Genomic DNA, 26,089 nt, shown 5'->3' on the forward strand with positions numbered 1-26,089 from the left:
GGGTTTTTTTTTTTTTTTTTTTTTTTTTTTTGAGTGTTTCATTTTCATCCAAGGAACCAATGTGTCAAGGGTTCTTTGTATCATTATAAAAAAGGGTTCTTGGTCGAACTCCCTAGGTGGGTTTAGATAAAATCCTAGACATAAAAAACAGTTCTCAGAAGAACCTCCTGGGTGGGGTCTAGATAAAACCCTTGGAATACAGAAAGGTTATCAGGAGAACCCCCTGGCTGAGTTCTTGTTAGAAACTGTTGAAGGTGGAAATGTTCTTGATAGAACCCCTGGAAAGGGTTCTGGGTGGAACCCATTACACCATAGAGGGGTTTTCAGCAAAACATCTCATGGGGGCTTCTGGCTATAACCTGACACAGATGGTAGAACCCTTTATACTGAGTTCTATGCAGAACTCTGAAAAAGGCTCAAAGCGGAGACTTTAAAAACTGTTCTATCAGGTACCACAAAGGGTTCTTCTATGGAAAGAACCATAGAACCCTTTGTGGTTCTTTGTTTCATATATTAAATTGTTCTTCGTTGAGCCCCCTAGGTGGGTTCTGGATGAAACCTTTGGAATATAAAGAGATCCTGGTAGAACCCCCTGGCTGAATTCTTGTAAGCAACCATGGATTGTGGAAAGGTTCTTGATAACCTTGGAAAGGATTTTAGATTTAATTACGGCAAAGAATAGTTCTCCATAGAACCTCTCATAGGGGGCTCTGGGTGGAACCTTTCACAAATGGTTCTAGGTATAACCCTTTGTGATGAGATCTAGGTAGAACTTTCTAAAAGGGTTCCAAGTGGTCTCTCCTATCCTTTAAAAAATGTGCTACAAGGAAGCAAAAATGGTTCTCCTATGGGGCCAAACAAAAGTACATCTGGGTACTTTGCTCTATCAGGAAACAAAAAGGGTTCTATTATGGGGACAAGCTGAAGAACCCTTCATTGTTCTTTGTATCATAGCAAAAACGGTTCTCAGTAGAACCCCCAGAAATGTTTCATAGGAGAGTCCATAGAAGAGATTTGTTTAGAATGTCTCATAGGAGATTCTATGAGAAACATTTCAACAATGGTTCTAGGTATAACTCTCTGAAAGGGTTCCAAGTGGAACCTTTATAAAAGGCTCTACCAAGGACCAAAAAGGGTTATACTAATGGGACAAGCCGTGGAACCCTTTATGGTTCTAGTTAGTGCCTTTATTTCTCAGAGTGGAGCTGCCACCGTTGGATGTTGGGTAAAGCGCAGACAATGAGCGCTCCGGTGCACTGAGCTGCCACCTGCAAGCGTGGGTGCATTTTGACCGACAACACGATGATAACCAAGTCGGTGCACAGCAACTCAGATTAGTGACAAATCAACTGCAGACCCAGTTTTCAAAAGATGAGTGACTCAGAGAAACTCAGATCATCCTCCAGACTGTTACACTGAAAAACACCCAAGCAGATGTTGTTCATCAAGAACGGCAGTAACACGCTGGTTTATATTTAACATGAGTACCAGTAATGCTGTGATTTAAACAGGCTGCGTTTTACCTCTGTATTCACTGTCACTGTTGAACACCAACATGAAGAAGAAGGAGTTCATTGTGTTGTGTGTTATGTTTACATTATGTGTAATCTAGTTGGCTTTATGTTTCCAAAAATTTAAATTAGCTAAGCACACCCTGTCTCCTTAATATTAGGTTTATACAACCAAAAATAAGATAACAAAGCAGGAAATGAAATGACACTTAGATTGATGTTTTTTTTAATCAACTCCAAACAGAAATGTTGTTAATTAATGTAGACAAGGTACAAAATGTTCATACAGAACTTATCATAACATTATATTTGTTTTCCTTCAGTATCCATAGAGACAAAAACATTATTTAAAGGTCATGAGTATGATTTCAATAGTGTATAATCACCTGAAAATTCCGATCACGGTGTTTTTCGTTACCTTAGCATGAGCCATACATAAAAAGTGCAGCTCCTCTTCTATGGAGACTGCCATGTTTTACTGTCATATTTCTATAAGAGCGAAGAACACAAAAAACAAATACTGGCTTTTACGTTTTGCACGAGTTTAACAGCCACTGTACGTTCTCAAACGCTTGGAAGAAGAGGGTGAAATGAGGTGTTTGCAGTCTGCAGGGTCACTGCTAGATGCCACTAAACCCTACACATCAGTCTCATATGTAGTTTAGGTAGTTATTATAGTTTAAGCAACTCACAGCACGCGGTTAAGATAATGGAAAGCTCATGGACTTGCTTTCACAAGTCCACGCTGATGTCAGACACGAAGGGTTTACTGGATTAATATTTACCCAAAACGATGATCTTTCTTGGATCTTAAACAAACTGTTTTGAGGCCTAAACCTAAATATATGCTTGACTCTCCAGTCTCCGATCTTGGGTGTCAAAGTTATCAATATAAATGCCCTCCACCCACCTCAACCGCCTGCATTGTTTATTGTAAAATAAATAAATAAATAAAGTTGCAAGCAACATGTATTCGGCAACTGTAACTTTCCCACCACAACATGATTGGAAAAACAAATTAGTATCATTTGGACACAATTTCTAGGAGACAGGGTTGAAATAGTTTTATTGGAGCATATTAAAAAAAGGAGGAACATTTCCAATTATGGAATTATGCTCTTCCCGGGCGTTGCCTTTGATGTGTGATTGACAGCTTCATTAATTATCTAGCTGGACTTGAAAGAATGGCAAAATAATAGCGTGCATAGACTATTATAAGACAAGTGTAGTTTGTCATTTAGCTGGATTTGTGCCCATAAAAAGCAGCTAATTTCCAAGTGACAACAGCAAATGACATTTGCATGCGTAGCACATCTCAGCCAGGCATCAAAACCAATTGGGTTTGGTAAACAAGAACTGATGCAGGACTGAGTTAATTTATTAGACCACAGCAAAGATTTTCCCTAAATGTAAACCACACACTGGCATTTTGTTAGAAAAAATTCTATTACAATTTGGTTGACCATTTCGTAATCTATGTGGTCTGTGTAAAGGGGAAACTAAGCCTTATGAATTTGAATGAAGATTATAAATTCCAGGCTCTGCCAACCTTTCCCTGTCCAGTCATTAGCATTACTTAATGTCTAATATTGAATTATACTAGATGTAAGCCCATTGCAGATCTTTTCAGTCTGAACTTCTTGCTTGTAGGCAGGAGTGGGAATCTGGACAAAAACTTATATTATATTATATTATATAGCAAACATTTAATTGCATAATTTCTCAAATTTGAAATGCCATGTAGACTGTAGACAGAGTGGAAATAGCCTATGAATTTCTAGAGATGTTCTGATACCATTTTTTCCTTCCTTAAACTGACTGCAATACCTAAACTTTGGATATTGCCCAATACTGAGCACCGATTCGATGCCAGTGTCATACTAGGGAAAAAAAATTGGTATACCCTGGTACTTTCCAGCAGCATCATGTCATTGTCATTAAATTATGCTACATCAGAATGATGCATAGACTTACGTACTTGCCAATATCAATACCAGCATTTTGGAACAACATGTTCCAGACCAGCCTTTGACTACAATCACAATCTGAAATCCAAAGACATGATTAGGGCCAGATCATGGTTTGGGTTAAATGATCACTCTTGTGAGATCTTTTAAAGCTCTCAGGTTCCCTTCTAGACACGACCATGTAGTCGCCATTGTGTTTCCATTTTCAATAAAGCCTCCTTAAACTAAGATCACGCTGGCATTGTTGATCAAAGATGGATCAAGATTCTGCTATTAGATTGCCTATTTCTTGCTCAAAAGGTTTTCAGAAATTCTTCGTGCTGTTTAGCTGTAATACAAGAAAGATTGCTGAAAAGACGAGCCAAAACCAAGCACTACACAAGTTACAGTACATCACCTACAAGCTCCACGACATGTGCAAAAACACATGCACATGTTGCAAAAACAAAGATGGCAACCCCCATAATGCCAAACTTGAGGAACAAATGGGTGATGTAACGATGGCTCTGTCAACTAGCTATGTCGGTACCACACAATCGATCGTTACTGCAGTAGGAATTCTGATGATAAACACACTTTTTTGTGTAAGAAGACAATGCAGACCTACAAAAGACTGAACATTATGTAAAAAAAATCAGCATACAAATATCTTTTCGGATCATTTTGGCAGGAAAAACTTCACCAGTGGTGTCTGACAGTTCGACCCAAGTTCACTGAAATAAATACAGAGACAAGAGAGGTGGGCACTCATGCCACTGCTGTTCAGTAACACAAGTCTGAGTCCTGTCTTACTTTGGTGAAGGTCAGAGGGGTCAGGTGTCCTGTCTCTTTGCTTTTCCTGCTGTCAGGGAGTATACACACAACAGGCAGCTTGTCACACAGGACGCAAGCTTCCATGATGCCCTCCACGCTTCTCTTTCACTCCTTGCCCCCCCCTTTCCCCTCCTCCTCAATCACAACCCCCTATCTTGGAGTGCTACTTGAGTCATGACTACACCTGGGACCCTCTCGCCTCAGTGCCATTTCTGTCATTGGATCAGCTGCTGACTCCAGCCCTGTATCCCCTGTCTTTTGTTCTCTGCCCACGTATTAACTCTGAACTGCCTGGAGAACTGAAAAGGAGTTGAGGCGGCTATGAAAAAAGAAAATAGATCAAGGTCCTGGAAAGCTGCAAAAAAAAAGATGTCTCTAAATGTTTCTTATGCAACAATTTCTATCCCTCTCACACATTTCTTCTGAAGGCGACACTCCTCGGCACACAGAAGTGGGTATTCTTGTTTGGAAACAATAGCAGGCGTGCTTCTGAGGCAACTGTTAAGCTATTGCAAAGCAGATGCTTTTTTCTCTCGCCAATCAATTTAACACCTACACCTCCCCTCTCCTCCTTCATGCTGGCTTTGGCTCATCAGTTTTAAATGGCACAAGGCATTCTTGCATTGTTCTTTTGACTTACTCAGAGGACAAGAAATGTCTCTGCTGAAGTAACAGCCCTATCAAGCCTTAATCACCAATAGGTTGGGTCAGCAGCTCAGCAAAAAAATAGAATAAAACACCGCAAGAGAACATATTACAAAAGACAATAACACATTGCTGCAGTATGTGAAGACCCATTGGTTTCTTATACTTTTGTAGAGGCAATTATATTTCAGAGAGTCTGTAAAAACAGGATGAAGATTTGGAAACAATTTTTTTTCCTCCCCTCTGAATCTCGCGCTAGACAGAATTGCAAAGGAAAAAGCCATCTGTGTCTGACTCTTATCCCTGGCTTCTCCGGAGCCTGGATGAGCCTGAGCCAGCAAATGTCAGTCGGATAAAGACCAAGCCTGACAGACAGACACAGGAGTTTTGTCATTCCGTGTGTCATCCCTTTGCTAGCAAGCCCAATCTTTGCCGGTCTCAAAAGCCCCGAGATGATGGGGGAAGGAAACATTCTCAGGGTGAACGTCAGGTTGTGTAACTCCTCCAAGTGCCACAATAGCTGAAACGTTGAGGACGTGCACTATTCTGGTGCCCCTGCGGCCTTTGAGAGCTTTCATTATTGTCTTATGTGCTGTGCGGCGGGGTCACCATGGAAACACAAAACACATCAACCGTTTCTCCACAAAGGACACGAGGTTCTTCAACAAGATGGTCTTCCAGGAGCCAGTGGTCTGTCCGGGGTCACAGGGTATTAGACGTGACTCGCTATTTAGAAATAAAATACAGGATTCTGCACTTCATCTGCAAACAAATCCAGTTCAGGCTCGGTTATTTACAGCATGTGTGATGTCTCAGACAGAAAACCTAACAATAGGCAGGTTGCCAATTCAATCTTTGACTTGAAGTAGAATCTTATTATGATTATTGATCATATCAGGTTATCATTATCATATCATTATATACACATGTATAATCTGTTGCAATTCAATAAAACAGTTGAAAATATATTAAATATTATTAAATAAAAAAACTACCCTTATGAAGTTTATGATTTACATTGTTGTTACAGTTACATGTGGTGTTGTACTGAACTACATTATGATGACAGTAGTTTCTATTCTTTTGTATTTACATATATAAGGGCATCTGTGCCTGACTGCATAGGACCACTTAGGTTAAGTTTCCCTTAAATTTTCATGTAAGGATGCCTTGGGACAAAAAAAGCTACATCAAAAAAATCACCATAAGGATTTCCTGAGGATTTTGTTAGTGTGAGCTTTTAGCTACATAAGTATTCCCTTATGTGTTAAACCCTTAAACCTGAAGTAATCTGTGGAACATAAGAAAGTGACTGAATTTATGGTGACTAAAGAAGAGGATGAGATCCAAAGACACTTTTTTCAGGATGGGGAAAATCCAGTGGATATTATGGATGGATGTGCAACTTGTTTGCAAGTAAAGATTATCATACATTAGCTCTAGCAACGTTGTAGCTAGCTAACCAAATGTTAACTCTGTCTCATATATTTTTTGTCGCTTGATTGCTACTCACCGGTCATTGATGATTCTTGCTGTCACAGTAATATTTTTGAATTTCTTCATTATTTCATCTACAGTGAGTTTCACAGCAGACTTCTTGCATTATTTGTCAGTTAGCTTACTTCTTGCCACATCCTCAGCTTCTGTGTATTTGTTGTTGCTTGGTTCAATTTAATTTGGATTACATGCTTGTACTTTCCACAGTATTCAAGGAGAACAACATTCTCATCTTCTGTCCAGTTTGGCTTTCTTTTTCCATTTGCATTCGTTGTCCATTTAGGAGACGCTAGCTAACACTGACAGAAATGCTGTCAAGTAAAGAAGGTCGTGTGAGCAAAGTGTAACCATGGCAACTGAAGTGCACATGTGTTGTATTATGGCAGATGACAGTAACTGCCATGCAAGCCTTAGTGTAAACACAGGAGACAACCTAGGAGGCTTTATACAACTTAAGTGAACCCCTTAGCTTAGGGAAGCATTTTGCCTAAAGAAAAAAACTTGAGTGTTCTACAGTCCAGTGCAAACTGTGCTAATACATAAAACTGAAGTAACATTACAATGACAGTGTCAACAAAAACATTATGGGAATCATAAAAGTTGACTATATGGCAAAACAGTTGTATTAGATTTCATTTATTTGCCTAATAAAGTGACCACTGTGTGTACATAGATATTGGAAAACTAGACTTTATTCCAGGGAAATTCAGTTGAGTTCTGGGTTGTGTTCTCACGGTTGTGGCTGTTCTGGCTGTGTGTCATAGATCCCTATGCTGTTAGCTACGATAGCTAATCCAGAGAACTACTTTCTGTATTTACTTTCTCTGTTTACTGGACTCTGAGACGACCATTCCAACTGATTTATGTAAAGCTGAAGTTTTTTTGGCTTGCACTGATAGACACTGTTTTGCTGTTTCCCAGATCTCTATACCGAAGGTGATGAGCAGAACGTTAGTATGACCCATAGCCAGAGTCATAAGAATAAGACCTTGGTTGAAAACAGATTTGTCCTTTAAAGTTATAAACCTTAAAATTTTCATGAAAACAACCCACCTTTTTGATATTATTCATGGTTCCTATTTTTTCAGCAATGATCACTCAATGTATTTTCATTCTGTAATTACCCCTATATGTATTATTTTTCACTCTCGCATCGGATTGAAATTTCTTCACACATATGAGGGATTCACGGGAAACAATGCAGCATGTAATCCAGTTTCTAATTTCCGTCTTATCCGCCTTATTATTTACTGTTCTCTACAGCCAAATCAGAGCTGTATTAAGTTACTGCTAATGCACACCCAACGTTTTCTACTGCTGCTGCTTCACATTAAAGGTTACGTTTGTCAGAATTAAGGGAATTTATTGGCAGAATGTAGCAGAAATTAATATAATATTTACATGTATGTTTTCATTCTTGTATAACCACCTGAAAATAAGAACTGTGGCACCACTTTCTCTAGGTGCAATCTTCTGTGTTTTGTATGAGTTTCTCATCCACTGCAGGTTTCTCATAAACACTTGGAAGGGAAGAGTGAGACAAGGTGTTTGCAACCTTACACTGACTTGTAATAGTGTGAATTAATTGCTGAGTGTGATCTCAGTGCATAGCACTTTAAAGCACTATGTAACTATGTGAAACCGCTGATGTCATGTGGCTACTCAACTTTCTGTGACTTACAAAGTTTTCAAATAGCCAGATAACTTTACTAATTGTTGCTAACTGTAAATGTCAGCTGCTGTTAGCTGCAACTTAGCACAGTCAATCATGCAGCTAACTGACTCTGCCCACACCGGACAAGGAGGTTGGAGCTCCAAGGAAGTGTTGGTGTTTACACTGCTAAAACAGGAGATTTTGGCTGCAGGGAAGAGGACGCTTCAAAGCTCCGGGCGGTGCAGACCCAGCAGGGAAATGCTGGTGGGGAGCAGAACCAGAATGGAAGCCGCGGGGCAAGCCTCTACAGAATTCATGGCAGAGGTGAAGCGTCCAAAGAGGACACAGAAGGAGGAAACCAAGAGAAGAAAAAGAGAGAGTGACCGAGCAAGAGGCAAGAAAGAAAATGTCGGACTAGCTTTTAGTCGTTGGCAAGAGTTTTGCAAAACCAGCTCGTGTTACAGAAATAGGGCTCAGCTGTGAATGTAAAACTAGCCAGACTGTGCACAGCAGGAATCAGACTGTGGTTGCAATAATTTTGAATGACACACCATGCTAGTTTATTTGGTTGCACAGCTGCTCTTCTCCTGTTTTTCTGGCAAAGTAGCTGCTCGATAAGCCGCATTCGTTGTGATCACAGCCACAGGTGTCGCTGGATCAACCAGGACTTTAATGCTGTGATACTAACTTTAACTATATCACTCACCCAAAACCATACTGTAAAAAGAAATGCATGTACATAAAATAAGACGATTATCTACTTTCTGTCATTAGCATAACTTAAGAATAATCCCCCTAAAATGCTCCTGAAATGTTCAGGGGTATTTAGAGCATGCTTCCACTGCTACAACATCCTTTCTGTTCTTGTGATACAGTATAAGATCACTGATCAATGCATTCACCTGGGAGGCACTAGCATAGATTGTCCCAGAGGAAACCGATGTCTATTCTCCGCGGACGTAGCTCGTTGCACAGTGTGTACCCTGTTCTTGGGAGCTGCAGTTACACGGGTGCAACATCAATAGTATTTGTCAAGTGGTTAAAGCTGATAAGAATACAAATGATTGCCTTGAGCTTGCTTTAAGGCTGGTTTGTCAGTACAGCTTGTAAGACAGAGTTTTCAGCGATGGAGTCAAAGCGGTACAAACACAGCTGTGTGATTCAACTTTCTTAAGTCTGTCACTGTCTTCTGTGTTTTTTATAAATCACTATCTTTTGCAATTATTTTTCATATTTTGGGTGGGATGCTTATAAAAAAACACAATTTTGACAAAAAGAAACTCTAAACAAGAAGTACATAAAGAAAAAAGTGGCAGATAAAATATTTTATTAGAAATAAGGGTTCCAAAAGAATTCTTCCTGAAGGGCTACGGTTCTTTGCTTCTGAAGAACCCTCTTTTGAAGAAACAGTTTAATAAGGTTTCTCTGCAGAACTAAGTGGTACAACTTGGTACAACCCCCCTCGCAGAATTCTTGTTACCATACAAGGAAGGTGGAAAAGTTCTTGATAGAACCGCCAGAAAAGTTTCTGGCTGAAACTATTAGCCCATAGAAGGGTTCTTTGTAGAGCCTCTCTAAGGGCGTTCCAGTTGAAACCTTTCACGGATGGTGTAACCTTTTATGCTGGGCTCTAGGGAGGACTCCACGTGAAAATGTTCTACCAGGAACCAAAAGGGATTCTCTTATGGAACAAAGTCAAAGTACCCCTTATAGTTCTTTATATCAAAATATAAAAGGGGTGTCTGTAGAACCCCCTAGGTGGGTTCTAGATAAAAAAAAACCCTTTGATATGAAAAGCTTATCGGTATAACCTTTTGGCTGTGTTCTTGTTAGTACCCAAGGAAAGTGTAAAGGTCATGAATAGAACTGCCAGAGAGGGCTTTGGGTGGAAGAATTACACCACAGAGGGGTTCTCTGTATAGCAGGTGAAACCTTTCACAGATGGGTCTTGGTGTAAGAGAAGAACTTTTATAAAATGTTCCACAAGGAACCAAAAGGAGTTATCCTAAGGGGACATGCTGAAGAACCCTTTATGGTTCTAGTTAGCACCTGTAATTCTAAGAGTGTAGATAAACAGGTAAATAAGCTGTGTCTTGATATAAGACTCCTCTGTCAGCACTTGTTGGAGCTGCATAAAGCGACACCTCTTCACATTGCTCCTTCCCTCTCTTGCCTTTGACCTCCCGCTGGTTCCATTACCTGCACCACCCGCATGACCTCAAGCGCATCCAATCACGACAGTTATATAACAAAAGACGAGCGTGGAGAAGAATAGAGGCACAGAGGAACAGGGCAAAGCAAGAGGTTGAGGGGTGTCAGGTGTGCAGCCTGAAACAAATAAAAAACACTCTTTCATAGTTACGACCCAAACCATTCGTTGCACCCCTCCTCCGCCTCCCCTCCCTGTCCTCCTATCTCAAAAGGAACATGACACATTACAGCGTTTTTTTAGCAGGTCAGTTTTCTCTACCTCAGCTCTACAAACCGCATATCACTCCACCTCTGGTTTCAGCCTGTCATTTCGCATTATATAACTTGAAAGCACTCCAGCTGGGAAGCAAAAACATGACGCGTGTGATGGGAGGTGATGAATGGTACTGAGGGGGGAAAGGCGCAGACAACCCCCTTTTTCCATCAGCCCGGCTAGCCTCATATACCCAGCAGGCTTTTAACACAAGACTATAATCTTTTTGGAGTACAGAAAATTATATGCAAAACCCATATATGGCTTCAAGTATTTACTACCATAACTCTGCTCGCCAGCACGTACCTAATTCTACCATCGGAGTTACTGAGATCACACAGTGTAAGCTGTGTCTGGTTTACCTTAACTGCTGTATAATCCACAAACAACCACAGCATGCAGTGGGAAGCCTGTGCATACACTGTAAAGTAACATCATGGCCTACATCCATACAGTCAGTTCAGTAAGAGTGGAATCCTAAGTACAGCTTAGGTCTGCAGATATCAAACTTCTAGGTTACTCGCAGTGACGCAAGAGCATGCATTGCTCTAAAAAAAGCCATTTCATAAAGTTAAATACAGACAGTGAAAAAAAAAATCCTGCTCTTGTAGTCACATCCAGGCCCAGAACTCTCCTCAGAACACACACATTAAATCCTAGAATCACTGCAAGCTTACGAAACCTCTCCACAAATGCATGAAAAAGGAAATTCTTGGAGGCAGATGAGAATTGTTCCTTTCTGAACGGGAGAGCAAGGCAGGAAAGCAGCACCAGAGGCCCAGCCCATGACAAAACAAAGAGATTAAATGACCTGTGAATGTGACTTTCCATTTTTCCATTAGCTCGCACTCAACTTAGAGGCCTGCTGCCCCCTTCTGGGGGCTGGAGAGACATCATCAGGCAAGATTTGGACTGTGATGCCTGCCTTCCTATTCATGTGGCTGTGATTTGAATTGTAACCTGACATTCTGTTTTGATTGATTAAAGGTGCCGCAATTACGGTCAGGATTTTATCTGGACAAGGCAAAAAACATTATTCTGTATATATCACAGTATTTTAAAAGCATAGACACTGATTCAATATGTACTACTAAATCACTCTCTTCACTAGTACCTTGCACATTCAAAGTAGATCCTAATTTTTGTATTTGAAATGGTAAAAAACGGTTGCACTTTATTTTACTGTGCACTAATAAGACATAACAAGTTGTACTTTGTATTAAATTAGATAAACCAGAAAAACTAGAAATAATATGTTTTTTATTAGACAGCATTAGACCCTTTATTAGACCCTGTTTAGACATTCTTAGAGGGTAATTAGGGGAACATTACAACAGAAATACACTGTAAAGTAAAGTGAAATCACATGTCTGCTACTTTAAACACACCTTCTTAGGCTGGTCATCCACAGACAAAATATTCCTTCACCTCTATCATTTTGGCCTTTGTTTGATAGGCTGGTTCACATATTGTTTTTAAATGGAGACACAGAAGATATGCGATTTTGCTTTAGTTTACGGTACAGTTCTGTTGTAATGTGTCCCTAATTACCCTTTAATAAAGTCTAATAAGGGTCTAATAAAGGGTCTAACACTGTCTGATAAAGAACTTATATTTCTAGTTTTTGTGTGATTTGATACAAAGTATGGCTTCTTATATGTTTATTTGTGTACTGTAAGATTAACTGTGACTGAATAAACAACTGAAATCAGCTCTGATACAAAACCAGAATGCAAATATGCCGGCCCCCCCTCCGAAGTGAGATTTCAATGTTGGCTAGGGCCAAATGTCAACCAGCCCAAACAGATGGTGTGAAGAGCCGGGGCCGAGTGTCTGACCTTGGTTGCTAGAGACTAGGGGTAGGAGGGCAACGCGAGGCGCCGGGTGTTTGTTTTTTTTGTGTACCAATGAATGTTGTCAACATCAAGAGAGCTCAGCGTTGTTGCCAAGATAGAGAAGGTGAAGTCACGTCAAGCCGGCTTGCTTTGCAGGTGCTTTCAATCTCTGTGGGACGCTGTCAGTCTGTCACTGTGACACAAGAATGTCAAAAAAGGAAGGATAAATGGTATAGGGAAGGTTTTTACTGTTGATAACTGTTAGTATTTTATGGGTAGTACTTAGACACAACTTTTTTCTAAATTATTTTTGTTAGAATTCATTCTTCTATGACACCCATTTTTATAAAGCATTATAATCCATTTCAAACATACTAATAATGTGTTAGCTTGTGCTTGCTTATAACTGTTATTATAGCAATTTATAATTAGAGTAACACTTGTAAATATCCTTAATGCTTTATTGTAACATATTATGACCATTTTTAATGCATTATAATGACTGTTATGTATGACAACTACGGTTTTTGGTGAAACATTATGTTACTTAATTTCTGTTATGATCTGTTTAAAATTATAATGCATTATCTTTTATGAAGTATTATGATATTTGACCTTATGAGTCATTATACAGTGCTTTATAATGTGTTATGATTATTGTTATAATGCATTGATATTTGCGAGTGCTTAGTATATATTGCTATATGTAGAGTATATTTCAATATAAGTATGTTCATAATGCATTATAGACATGGGTGTCATAGAAAGCATTACCTTTAGTTAATTGGGGTGTTTAAAATTTCTAAGAAAATAGTGAAAAATGCCACAATTTCCCAGAGCCCATGTCAACAACTTGTTTTGTTCAACAACCGTCCACAACCTAAAGATATTAAACAGTAATATAAAACAGAGAAAACCCAACACATATTCATGTTATTCAACCACTGTAAATGCTTGTCATTTTTAAGTGAATTAAAACGCCTACTTAATGATGAGAACTGTTGGAAATTTCTGACAATTGACAATAAGTCAACTAAATGTTTCAGCACTGATTACTGTTTTCAATCTGTACAACGCCTTTAAGTTTTGAGACAATTTAATTAAATGGTTCTTAAAGCGATTAGGAAAAAATCTGAGCATGTACATGTTCATTGACAACGGAGCAAACCCCATCTGCTCATAAAGATCATGTGTTATGGTCAAAAGCTCCAGAACAGCCACTAAATCAGCTACTCAATAACAAACTCCAACTCTAAAGTGTGAATGAAAATACAATACAACTTAAATGCACTGATGGCACTATACCATGCAGGATCTTGAAGGTAGTTATAGATGCCACAGAGTTCATTATAATGAGATCTTTAAGTTTCTGTTTTTTCCTTTTGTCCATGCACCACTACCTTCCAACTATAGTGTCTTCATTTCTGCCTTGTTACCAACTAATGCCAACTTCTTCTACTATATATAGGAACCCCAGGGGTATAGACAATATTATTAAACTGTGAAACAAGCAAGATTCTCATAACCAGTAGCAAACAGTAATGGGGAATTCCCGACTTATCAAGCACCGACAGCAATGTTTTTCATCTACACCCTTTAAAAAAGTGAGACTCCTCTATCTTTGCTCTTTTCTTATCACCATCAAGAGGTGAGTGAACACCAAAGACTTTCTCTTAATCAGGGGATTTGTTCATTTTCCTGTTCAAAAGAAAAAGAAAAACATTCTGTATTCAGTCTCTCTCCGTTTCTGGTACACTGAGTAAGGGGCTTTGAGGGGAGGCAGGTGGGTAGTAGATGGATAAGTGAAATTCACCTCTGCACAAATGCCTATTTCTTGAGAGAAGGCAATTTCCTGCAGCTCTGTTCCCCAGCACACAGCCACAGTCCGAGCTTGGTCACACATCAGTGCTTCTGAGAATGTATTGTCCTATGGTTAATGCCAAAAGAGAGGACAGTCCTCTCTTTGCAAGGTTTTTTTCTAAGCATTGATTTAGTGCAAATTCCTTGGGTTTGAGTATTGAAATTATATCTGTCCAGGTCTCTGTGCCTTGAAAGAGGAGAATACTTGACAAAATGACGCCACTTTTTCCAACAATGGCAAGACATTCTTCTTGGATACCTATGATTATGCTGTAAATGCAAGCGAACTTGAATCTGTATTAACAGTGGTTTCTACAGGAATGGAGGGCTATAACATAATGATAGAATACTGAAGGAGCGCCACGTCAGAATATCCCTTTTCCCTCCCGAGTGGAGTGCCTCCTTTGATCATCAAATTGTTCTCCTGAAAATCCTCTCTGTTCTTGAATTATCTGGGCCGCTGAAGTGGAAACTGAATTTTCTGTAGAGGCCAAAGCTTCTTAAGAGCGAGGAAAAAGAAGGGGGAAACTAATAAAAAGGTGTGAAAATGACACAAATTGAATAAGCGTGCGAAAAAAAAAAAATATATATATATATATATATATATATATATATATATATATATATATATATATATATATAATGTATACGGCTGTATCCCTGAGTCTGACAGAAGAAAAGTAATCAAGGTCTTCAGACATTACAGCTGAACACCGATGAGGAAATAAGTCTCTTTTCCTTTCTGTCCACATACACTCAAAAAGAAAGCAGCATGAAAACTCAGTGTTATTGTGTTCTCTCAACAACATCATGTATTCATTGGCCTGAAAGGATTTACACATATTTAGGGTATGTACTGGCTGTATATCCATATAACTCCAATACTATAGTCGCCAGAAAACTTACTTCTGATGATAGAAATGTCAAAGAGGTAAAGCAAAGAATCAATAGATGGGTTTGAGGCAAAATCACTTATCTAAATCCCTCACAGTCACTCTGAGAAATTCAGTTGCTAACTAGAACCATAAAAGGTTCTTTGGCTTGTCCCCAGAGGAGAACCTTTTTGGTTAATGGTAGAATATTTTATTCCACTTGGAACACTCACATAGGTCTTTTCCACCAACATGGAACTGGCCCTGTTCTGTTTCAAACATTTAATTTTGAACCATTCTGAGCATTTCGACCAAAAGGAAACTGGTTCAGGACCTGGAAAGTTGGTTCCCAGCTGGAACCGAAAAATAGCAAATTCTTCTTGGGGACCAAAGTGGGCGTGTCATATTCTAGAGGTTGTTGTGCAATGTCCTCTGTTGACGACAACATTGATTACAAAAGCGCCTGCAAAAATTGGTGGAAATGCAGCGCTGGTTCACTACATAGCACCAAAGTTCCAAGAAACTTGAATGGAACCAGTTCAAGAACCAGGACAAGGCCTTCAGACAGTTCTATCTAGATCCCAACCTACAGGGTTAGGTTGGCCTCTTTTGTATCCTGGTATAAACTTTTGTAAAAGTTCCATGTGAAACCATTCTATAGAGTTCTACCTAGATAGCAACATAAAGGGTTATACCTAGAACCATCTGTGGTTTCTAGAAGTTTCAGAAGTTTCTACAGAGAACCCTCCTTTGGTAAAATAGTTCCACCAAGAACCCCAAGAAGTCCTAACAAGCATTCAGCCACCCTTAATCTAGAGACCACCAAGGGGATTCTACCAAGAACCTTTTCATATTCCTAGGTTTTCGTCTAGACCCCACCTAGGGGGTTCTGCTTAGAACCCTTTTTCATTAGGATACAAAGAACCCTTGATGAACAGGTTCTTTGGATTAAAGGGTTTTTTGCCTTACAAAGAAGGTTTAATGAACCCTATTCAAAAAGGCTTCTTCAAAAGCACGTGGTTCTGGGTAGCACCTCAGCCCTTCAGAAAGAACCCTTTTGGAACTCTTATTTCTAAGAGCGTACACAGAATTAACTTCTCGTATGGTGCAACTGTTGCTGCCCTTGGACCTTGATTAAGGTGCTAACACAGGGCCGCTTGTCAGTTCTAATGTAAATTGCCTGTTAAGTACTGTCAATGGCACCCTGTTTAATTTGCCCAGCTTGATCACCGTTTGTTGTGTTTGCAGTTAAGTACACATTTTCATATTCATGCATATTCATACTGATTCATCCTCCTCAGATGCAGCTGAATTCATTAGGAATGCCTCCCCGTTAGCCAGCAGAAATAACAAATGAGCACTGATTTTTTCCCATCCGCGAGGCTTTCATGTTGGTTACAGCTTTGGTGGTGCTTAGGTGTTTTCTCTTATATGCGAACACCACAACATCCAAACAATTCCTCTAGTTAGACATTGTACAGCAGCTAAAATTACTAAGCCAAAGCAACAGTGGAGGACATTTCTACTCCAACCATAAACTTAATTTGTGAAATTTTTTAACATCTCTGTAAACACATTTTCAGCAATGTGACAACCTACTCACAAGCTGAACTTTTACTGCCCTGCAGTAGGAAAACCAGCAGACTTTTTATTTCTTGTGCGCTTGTGTATGTGATTGCGCATACCAATTGCCATTTATAGTAGAAAAGGGACCAGGGAGAAGAAGAAGAGGAAAAAACTGAGCTCTAGCCATTTTGTTTACAGCCAGAGATTTTGATATCTGCTGCCTGGTAAGAGGGAGGCTCAACAAGTTTAAAGTGAAACAGACAGCCGCATTCTCACACATCGCAGCTTGAGGGGAAATCACTGTTGGGAAACTGTGCTCGTCCTGTTCAGAATTCAAATGAATGTGGAAGGGACCCCGTTGTACAAGCGGAGGAAACAGCGGACCCAGACAGACAAGTCAACCCAAGCAAGACACAAATATCACAGAGAGGGAAAGGTGGATGGAGATTTACATCAGCTTGTTGTTTGGCAAAGTTGAAAAATGCTAAACTACACGGCTTGATGCAGCCAATATTGGACATTTTAAAGCATTTACATTCAATGCAGATCTGATACGGTGGACGTATGGATGACCCTGCTGGTGTGGATTTGTGAGCTTGCCATTTTGATTTCAATCTCAGATCGACCAGCGCTGCACACACTCACCAGTGCACCAAAATGTGTGTTAGCCTGCGGATAGTTCCAAACAAACACACTATTTACTCCTGTTTGAGTAATGTTTGCTAAGATCTGCAGTGCCCAGCTGTTTTAGGAAATGACTTGCTATTTTTAAAAATAAATATTTGGTCAGGGTTAGGTTGTTTGTTCGACAATGAAGAAAATGTAGAATTACAGGCGATTAAAGGAGAATCTCCTCCAAAAGAGTGGACACGCATTATGCCTTATAACTAGTAACTTGGGAAACCAAGAACATCAAGATCAGATGGGATTCATGCTTACAGCAAAATACTCAGCCTGGGTGAAGGCCACGGCCCCTCACTACACCTGCCAGCATCTTAATATAAACCGTATGAATAAAAGACAACTTACCACAGCTTCATCCTCAGAGAGAACCCGCTCCTCATCATGGACGAGTGCCACTTTAGCCTGGACTTCATCCACTGTTATACTGTTGTGTACAAGGAAAAAAAAAAACACAGACGACCACAGTGGGAGTTAGTATAATTTCCTCTTCAATAGAGGAAACCATATAGAGTCTCGGGATGAGCTGAACATTGTTAGTGCGGAGTGGGTTCCATGTTGGTTTTGTTTTGTAGTTTGTAGTGTTACAGCATGATCACCGTAATTTTTTTCTCAAATGTAACTTTATAAAAGTGATGTTAACTTTAATATGAATTAATTCTTAAGATCTCTAAGACCTGATCATATTCAAGACATTTTAAGGTCTAAAATTCAGATTATTGTACTTGACACTTTTTAATGACCCATAGAAACCCTGCAGCATTCCTTCACAGTTTAAAGCACATTTAGGAACAGGATTAAACTTAAATTTCTTTAATGAGATGTTTTGAACATATCGAGGCCTTGTCCACTGCCAACCTCGACCACCAACAACCTGTTCACATGATATGTAATATGTATTAAATATTGTTGTTTTAGGGTGTCATTACAGAAAAAAAAATAAAATTATGAAAGCAATTTTTAAACTCATGGTGTTTCAGACCTCTTATCTTTGTGGCTCTTATTTTGATTATAGGACAGGGTCTATGCCATCCTAAAATATGAAATTCTTCAGCTAGGACAGCTCTGTAATAGTTGAATTCCCATCCTAAGATAAGACAGGATTTCTTTCTAAACGCAGTTAGAAAACATGTTTCTGCAGCACCCGAAATCATAACTGTCAGATAAGAAAGGATCTCAGACTTCAGAAGTTTCTGTAATGAGGCTCTTGGACCAATTGTATAATCTTTTGGCTTCACAAAACAAGGATTGTGGTGCACAAGCTATCAGTGAACCAGTCTGCATTTCTGTTTTCCTCAGGAGATAACAGAAAAAAAAGCAGCACTAGTTAACTTTCACCGTATACGCTGCAGACTTTTTTCATGGCAGCCATTTTGATATGACATAGCAGTATAAACACAGGTGTTACCAATGATACTAATTAGGGTTGCTTTCCATTCAAGGTCAAACAGAGTCAGGTTGCTGCTATTGTGAGAACAGGACCTTAATTAGCATCACTGGTAACACCTGTGTTTACCCTACTATTTTATATCAATATGGCTGCTGTGAAAAAGATCTATTGAACAACAAACAGACTTGGAGTCTGACTGTGGTTTTAACGGATATGAAGTTAAGTTGAACACTTGTTATTTTTAGCTGAGCTGATTCTTTAGGGTCAGTTTGGGCACAGTCAACACTGCACTGACTCAGATTCTCTGTCCTTCTAGCCGATCTCACTCCGAGCGGTGCAGGAAACAACGCCACACACGGCACAATCAAAAATTCACACACACCACCTCTTATCCCGGAACGCTTAGATCTTTTCTTCAGCCATTCTTCCCTGCTGGTGTCTTTCTTCCAGAGGCTCCACCTAAACTAACATTACTGAGCGGAGAGATAATGACTGCATAGCCAGGATCAATCCCGGGAGTCCATCAAAAGCGGAAGAGCAGGCAAACATACAAAGCGAATAGCTTGTTCCACTACAGAGGATCAATGCTCGGGGTAAGTGCTGGAGAAAAACAATGGCTCTCTCCATTGTGAGGCGACACCGAGGCTGCGGCTCTGAAAACACGTGTGGAGAAAACTGGCTTTGGCCTCAATCACAGAGGACATTCATACACACATACAGTATAGACCATGACATCGTAAAGGCAGGTGCTTTGCAATGCACACCTACAGCAGGTTTGAGTGAAAGAGACGGTAATAAACATTAGAGAACTCGCTCCTCACACACACACACGCACTTATAATCCTGACAGAGAGGAGGGGATAAAAAGCACAACCTGTTCGTGGGCCTTTGGGAGGCTCCATCATGGTTCATTTCCTGAAGCAGTTGGTAGACTCTATTTATAGGCCAGCATACTGGTACCAGTTAATCCTGCACTGGGCTGCCAACTGCCTGCCAGCTGGCACAGTAGGTCGCACTTGTGTGTGGTGGTTCGGGATGCAATAATGGTGAGGAAGTCCAGAAGCTACCTTATTGACCAATGTGTGGGGGAGATTTCTTTCCCCACAAAGTACAAACTGATAGCAAGAAACTTTCATACTGAGCCTTAACTAATTATCAGAGCTCTCAAAAGTATCAATACTTTTTTGATAACAGATGTTTATAACAATACGACACTAACATTCAATAGAGGGTATGCGTTGACATCATTTTTCCACCGTAACACGCCCCCTCAGTCAGACTGAGTGGTAAAACATCCTGTGCTTAGACGGCATTACATTAAAAACTGATTTCAGCAAGACAATACCAAGACACATTCTGTTTGCGTAACAACAGAGTGGCTTCGTAGTTTAAGAGTCCAGGTATTGGACTGACCTTTTTGTGGTCCAGACCCGTGTCCCATCGAAAATGTGTTGTGCATTATGAATCTCGCGGGATACGACGATGGAGACTCTAAACTGTTGAGCACCTGAAGTTGTGTGTCTTGCAAGAATGAGAAATAATTTCACCTTCAACTTTTCAATAGCTAGTTCCCAAACGCTTACTGAGAGTTGTTAAAAGAAAAGGTGATGCAACCCGGTGAACATTAAACAGTGAACAGTAAACATGTCCCCTTTTAACATTAAATATCTTGTCTTTGTACTGTATTCAATAGAATATAGGCTGAATAGTATTTTACACAGCACTCCCAACTTTTTTGGAACTGGGGTTTGTACCTCAAGGTATGATTTTACCCAAAAATCCAACATACCTGAATCAAAATGTGAGCTGCAAATCCATGTTTCAGTGTCTGAACTGCAGTTGTTTCTGTGAATTGCAACACTCCATTTGCTTCTCTTTAAATTATGCTATTTTGTGTGTCTTTTTTTCTTTTTGTCAGGGCATCAAAAGAGGTATCAAGTTTTTTTTTTGTTTTTTTTTTAATCCTAGCATTGTAACGAAATTTGAAATTCTGGTATGGTGGCAACTCTATTAACTCCACGCTCTAGACGTGACCAAAAGGTCAGAACCTGGTAACCTCCAAATCGCAATAACAATAACATTTCCACAGTTGTTAATATTTGTATTAAAATACAATTATGATGATTATCAGCAGCCAGTTAACTTCTGACATATTCTTTTATGTATTTCAGAGTGGATTCAAAACTTCATGAAAAAAAAAATGTTGGCATTTTTGTCATGAAGCAATTATTGGTGGCTAAATGGATGCAAAAATGAGATTAGTTCAAAGTATAAATGAGTGAACAATTATCTGTGAATCTGCATTAAAGATAATTAGCAATTCCAATCGAGTGGATTAAGAACGGGGTAGTGTTTTGCTAAGTGTCATTAGGGACAAAGCCAAGAGCTTTTTTGTACAAGATAAAGAGTGTGCAATGTGCATGCTAATCCGGTTCAAAGTCAGCAAATTGCCTGGCAATGTGCAAGCATCAGGTATACCGGTGACTTTGGACTTTGCATTTATCATAACGGCGACTAAATCAAGCTTGACACTTGGGCGTGTGAGCTGCGGAGCCTTTCAGGAAAAATGGTGATGAAGCATACATATACAAAGCCTCCACCTACAGCTTTATTCAAATGGGCATCAATACATGTCCTGCCCCGAGATGGCGAGCTCACCGAATCCCATTGACTGACGGGCTGAAACAATGGCCGTGCAGAAATAAGCGGGCACTTGCAGATATTTCAGCTTAGTAATGTGTTTGTTTAAGCGCAGCCCCGTGGAGAGACACCGCCTGGGATGGAGGGGATAGAGTGGATGGATGGAGGCAGAGCTGGGGAGGGAAGGGCGAGGGGATTGGGGGGGGGCAGAAGGGCTGAATAATGGTACACATCCAGGCGCAGGAATGCATAAGTGGGCACATAGCGCTCCCTGGAAAATCGCTGCACAAGCACTTCGTCCTCGATGCAGCCATATGTTTTATAGCGCTTTCATTTTACTATGCCCGGCCCCGCTTCCTTTCTGGGAGAATATGCCCAGTTAGCTTAAGCAGTATTGATTTTTTTTTCTTTTCCAGTTGTGGTGGTGTGGGAAGGTGAGGAAAGCGAGGGTGGGGATAGCAGCGGAGAAAAAGCATGAAGGGGACAGGCTCATTGGATATCACGCGCTCCCTCTTTTTTTTTTTTTTTTTTTTTTTTTTTCTGCAAGCCACCAGCAAATTTAAGCATTTTGCCTTAGAGCAAAATGGATGCCATTCTCTTTAAAGCTGGCAGAGGTTAAACACTGCTCACGACAGCAAGTTAGTCAGCCCGGGTGGCTGAGGGGAAGCTGGGGGATTGGGTCGGGGGCGGGGGTGACAAGTGGGTCTGTCGGGACTTGGAGATTAAACAATGCACATACGGCAATGAATTACTTTTTTTGAAGTTTGCTGCGGAACAAATAGGTGTAGGAGTTTCAGGGAATGAGATGTGTGCACCCAACTCAGACTGATGAGACTTCACTGCATCACGAGTTAAGGTGGAACTAATGAGTGTGGAACATATACATATTGATTTGAACTGAAGAAACACCCACTTATCTTAAAGCATGAGCAATATCAGATAAGAATAAATGTGAGAGTAAAAATATGAGTCATTATATGAATCCAGAGTTATGGATCTTCTTTATCTTTCTCATCTGTTACGTTGTTTTTGTTTCACTTTGCTGATTTAGCTGGATTTCTCTCAAAGGACTACAAGAATTACAAGTGAGTGAACATGAGTTCTGTGAATTTGTTGCCCCATCTGACATGGTAATATTTCCCATAACTCCCCTTATCCTCACTGACAGAAACTACAGGTTCTATTCTTCACATCTGACTGTCTTTGTTTCCATGCACAAGTGCACTGTAAAAAAAAAAATCATACATGAATCAGGTGGAATCCACTCCACTGTTAAAAGAAAAGAAGTTAAGAAAACTCATCATTTCAAAGCAACCGCCTTCCCCGGAGTTTTGAATTTTGAATCAAAGTCAAACCTTTCATTTTTGAAAAAAGCTAATGAGGTTTTGCTGACCTATAATCTTTTCTTGAGATATTTTAATTTTCTTCTTTAGATAAACTTGAATCTTGGAGGTTTAGAAACCCCCAAAAAATGTATTTCAAAATTTGTTTGGTGAATTTGCCACTTTTTTGGTGCTTGCAAATTAAATGGTTGCAATTGAAAATATTTATTTATTACAAATTCAGTTTCATTTCAATAAATTTGGGGGGATTTCTAAAACTCAAAGATTTGAGAGCTCAAAACTCAAAAAATTATTCAAGTAAGATTGCCTCAACTTTTTCATTTTTTTCAGTGTCATCTTTTCTCATTAACTACACGTAAATATACAGGTTTTATTTATTTGGGTTAATTAAACTTTAAATTTCTAGTATTTAATTTCAGAACACCTCATACTTCAAAACATGAGATCTTCTTATCAATATTCTTGTCTATAAATCTAAATACCTGCCCTACAAGACAGTTGCTTTTCATTTTTTGTGCATTTTTATCTGTTAAATTAATTACCTGAGTTCGCCATTTAACCTCAGTGAACTAAATTAAATAGAGCTACAATGATTAGTTGTCAGCTATTAAATTAATTGGCAACTAGTTTGATATCTGATTAATTGGTTTTAGTCATTTTTACAGGAAAAAGTCAAAATTATCTTTGAGCTTCTTCAGTGTGAATATTTTTTGGTTTCTTTCATCCTCTTTGACAGTAAATTGAATATCTTTGGGTTGTGGACAAAACAAGACATTCAAGGACACCACTGTGTGTTTTGGGAAACACTGATTGGCATTTTTCATTATTTCCTGACATTTTACAGAATAAACAGTTGATAATGAAAATAATGTTAGTTGTAGTCCTAAAATTAAACATTAACATCAGGAATTGCAAGATCCTTGGATAGCTCTACTTTTTGACTTGGTAACTTGTATTTTGTCAGTCTTACTCTTAAGATTACAGTATCAGTCATATCACCACCATTTGAGCACAAAATGTGCTACAGCTATATTCATTTCACTAAACCTTGCTCACTTTGGCATCCAATGGTTAAGTTACAAGCAGTTCAGCTGGAAGAATAAAATGTTCAAGGACAGTTGATCATATGTTAGAAAAAAAGGAAACATAGAGCCACATTTGAAACCTTCAACCTTGTTCCTTTTTTTCCACACTCACCAGCCTTCATGCCCACTCTGGTACATTTTTAAAACGGCACAGTAGGAGGAGAAAAGCCCAAACTGGGAGCAAATACTCTTTAAGAATTTCTTTAATATTGGATTTCAGAGCAATCTAAATACTGTGACAGAAGTCTTTTCACCCGGGCAAGAGTAAAATCCCAAAGGGAAAAATTGCTTCAGTACAAAATATCAGTTGCAGCCTAAAAAAAAAGGAATGAGTGGAACTCTAATATCTAAAAACCTTTGCCATCATTGTTTACTATTATACAACATACATATATATATATACATATATATACATATACATACATATACATACATATATACATATATACACATATATACATACATACATATAATACTGCCATTACCTACTGTTAGCAAACACTACCATTAGCCACTATTAACAAACACGTCAGTTTGCTATTGTTTGCGAACACTACTGTTAGCGAACACTACTATTAGCCACTGTTAGCAAAGACTACCGTTAGTTACTGTTAGCAAAAACTACTGTTGGAGAACACTAACATTAGTCACTGTTAGTGAAAATCACCATTAGCAACTGTTAGCTAACACTATAGTTAGCTAGTCAGTGAGAAAGTGACTGCTACCTGGTGGAAAACTGAAAGTTAGGACATCTTAACAATTGTCCTAAAGTTTGAAGAGTTTATTTAAGATTTTGGAAAGTTAGGATGCTTGTGTAATACACATTTCCTATCTTAAGTTAAGTGTCATAGTACCATGGTTACCAAACAGTGAAGACAGGATCTGCAAGTTCAGAGTTTTCTGTAATACAGCCCCTGAGCCACAAAGTTTTCAACTGTCAATGATGAAATAATCAGTGTGTCAGTTACCTGCCGTCTTTATTGCTGTCCAGTAAGTTGAAAATGCTGGTTACTGTGCTGTTCTGATGTCTGAGACCTAAAAAGAAAAATACTTGGGTTAATGCGAAATTACCTGATGGAATTAACATCTATCTTTACAAAGCTATGTTGCATTTGCTCTTTAATCGCCAATCATTGCTATAAACACTAATCCATCTGAAAGCAAACTGAGAGGCAGGGATAGAGAAAAGGACAGAGCTGGAGCTGGATTTAAAAACATGGGGGGGGGGGATCGGGGGAAGGCGGGGGGTGGAGAGGATGGAGGTTTTTGGGCAATCAGGCAATGAGTCAGTCACGCTGTGCAAGAACATTTGGTTTCCCTGTAGGAAAAAAAAAAAGCATGTCAGAGTCCAGAATGCAATCAGGAGGCTTTGTGCTGTAACGGCTGGTATGACAGTGATTTCCCTCTTCTCCATTCATATTCACAGGCAGATGAAAAGGAGACGCAAAAACTTCCTCAACCCCCTTTCCAGCGAGCATGTGACCCCAACTGATTCATTTTGTGAATCGCATTCATTGGAGTGGGAGGGAGAGGAAGTTCTCTTATGCTTGGCACTAAGCATCTCCCACATCATCAGCAGAACGGAGAATGTAAAGGGGCAAACTGATTGGCCCCTAAGTCTGGGGAAAAGCACTTTACATAATGCTAATTGCGCATCCGCCGCAATTACCTCTCCGTACTAATTACAGAAAAGCTAATTGTGAAATTAGCATTTTTTTCCCAGTGTACAGTAGAGCGCCTGTGTTGAGTGTGTGCTGTAGGGGTGTAAAAAAAAAAAAAAAAAAAAAACAGAAAATCTGAACCCCAGCTTTACCAAAATAAACCTTAAATTCATATTTATGAAGCTATTTTTCTTTAAGTTTAGAAAGGTACAAGATCGTATACAAATACATCATACTTTTTTTTTTTTTTACAAATTACAAATACTTGCCCATCAAATGTATTTAAATAAAATACAAAACATGAAATGTATTTAATTAAAATGTTAGTAATTTGTGATTTGAAAACACAAAAACACATTCTATACAAACTGATTATCACAGAGCTTCAGTCAGACCTTAACCCCCCTGCTACATTCAAAAGATAAGCTTTGCTAATTTGCCACATTATAGATGTGAAGTGGCCAATCAGGATATGTTGGAGGTATATTCAGAGCTGCATGCTGGGTGGTGCAGCTGTACAGTATAGGGCGTCTGTACAAGCAGCTTATTAATGTTTATTATTAGACAGCGACCTCTAGTGGCCGTAGCAATTATAATCATTAGCA

At 39.3% G+C, this 26,089-nt stretch overlaps 1 protein-coding gene across 1 annotated transcript in view; it reads right to left on the reverse strand.

Annotated features, from left to right (window-relative positions):
* Positions 1 to 26,089, reverse strand: part of LOC146305604 (glucosidase 2 subunit beta-like) — a 174,877-nt gene that overhangs the window by 124,757 nt on the left and 24,031 nt on the right. Inside the window, exons 7-8 of the mRNA XM_084712707.1 lie at positions 24,792 to 24,858; positions 17,714 to 17,792 (exon numbers count right to left, since the gene is read on the reverse strand). Coding sequence (XP_084568833.1) covers positions 17,714 to 17,792; positions 24,792 to 24,858 — 146 coding nt within the window. The remainder of the gene's footprint in view (positions 1 to 17,713; positions 17,793 to 24,791; positions 24,859 to 26,089) is intronic.

Source organism: Lutjanus erythropterus, chromosome 23 (genome assembly GCF_056507025.1).
Source record: "Lutjanus erythropterus isolate fLutEry1 chromosome 23, fLutEry1.hap2, whole genome shotgun sequence".
In the NCBI taxonomy this organism is placed as follows: domain Eukaryota; kingdom Metazoa; phylum Chordata; class Actinopteri; order Lutjaniformes; family Lutjanidae; genus Lutjanus; species Lutjanus erythropterus.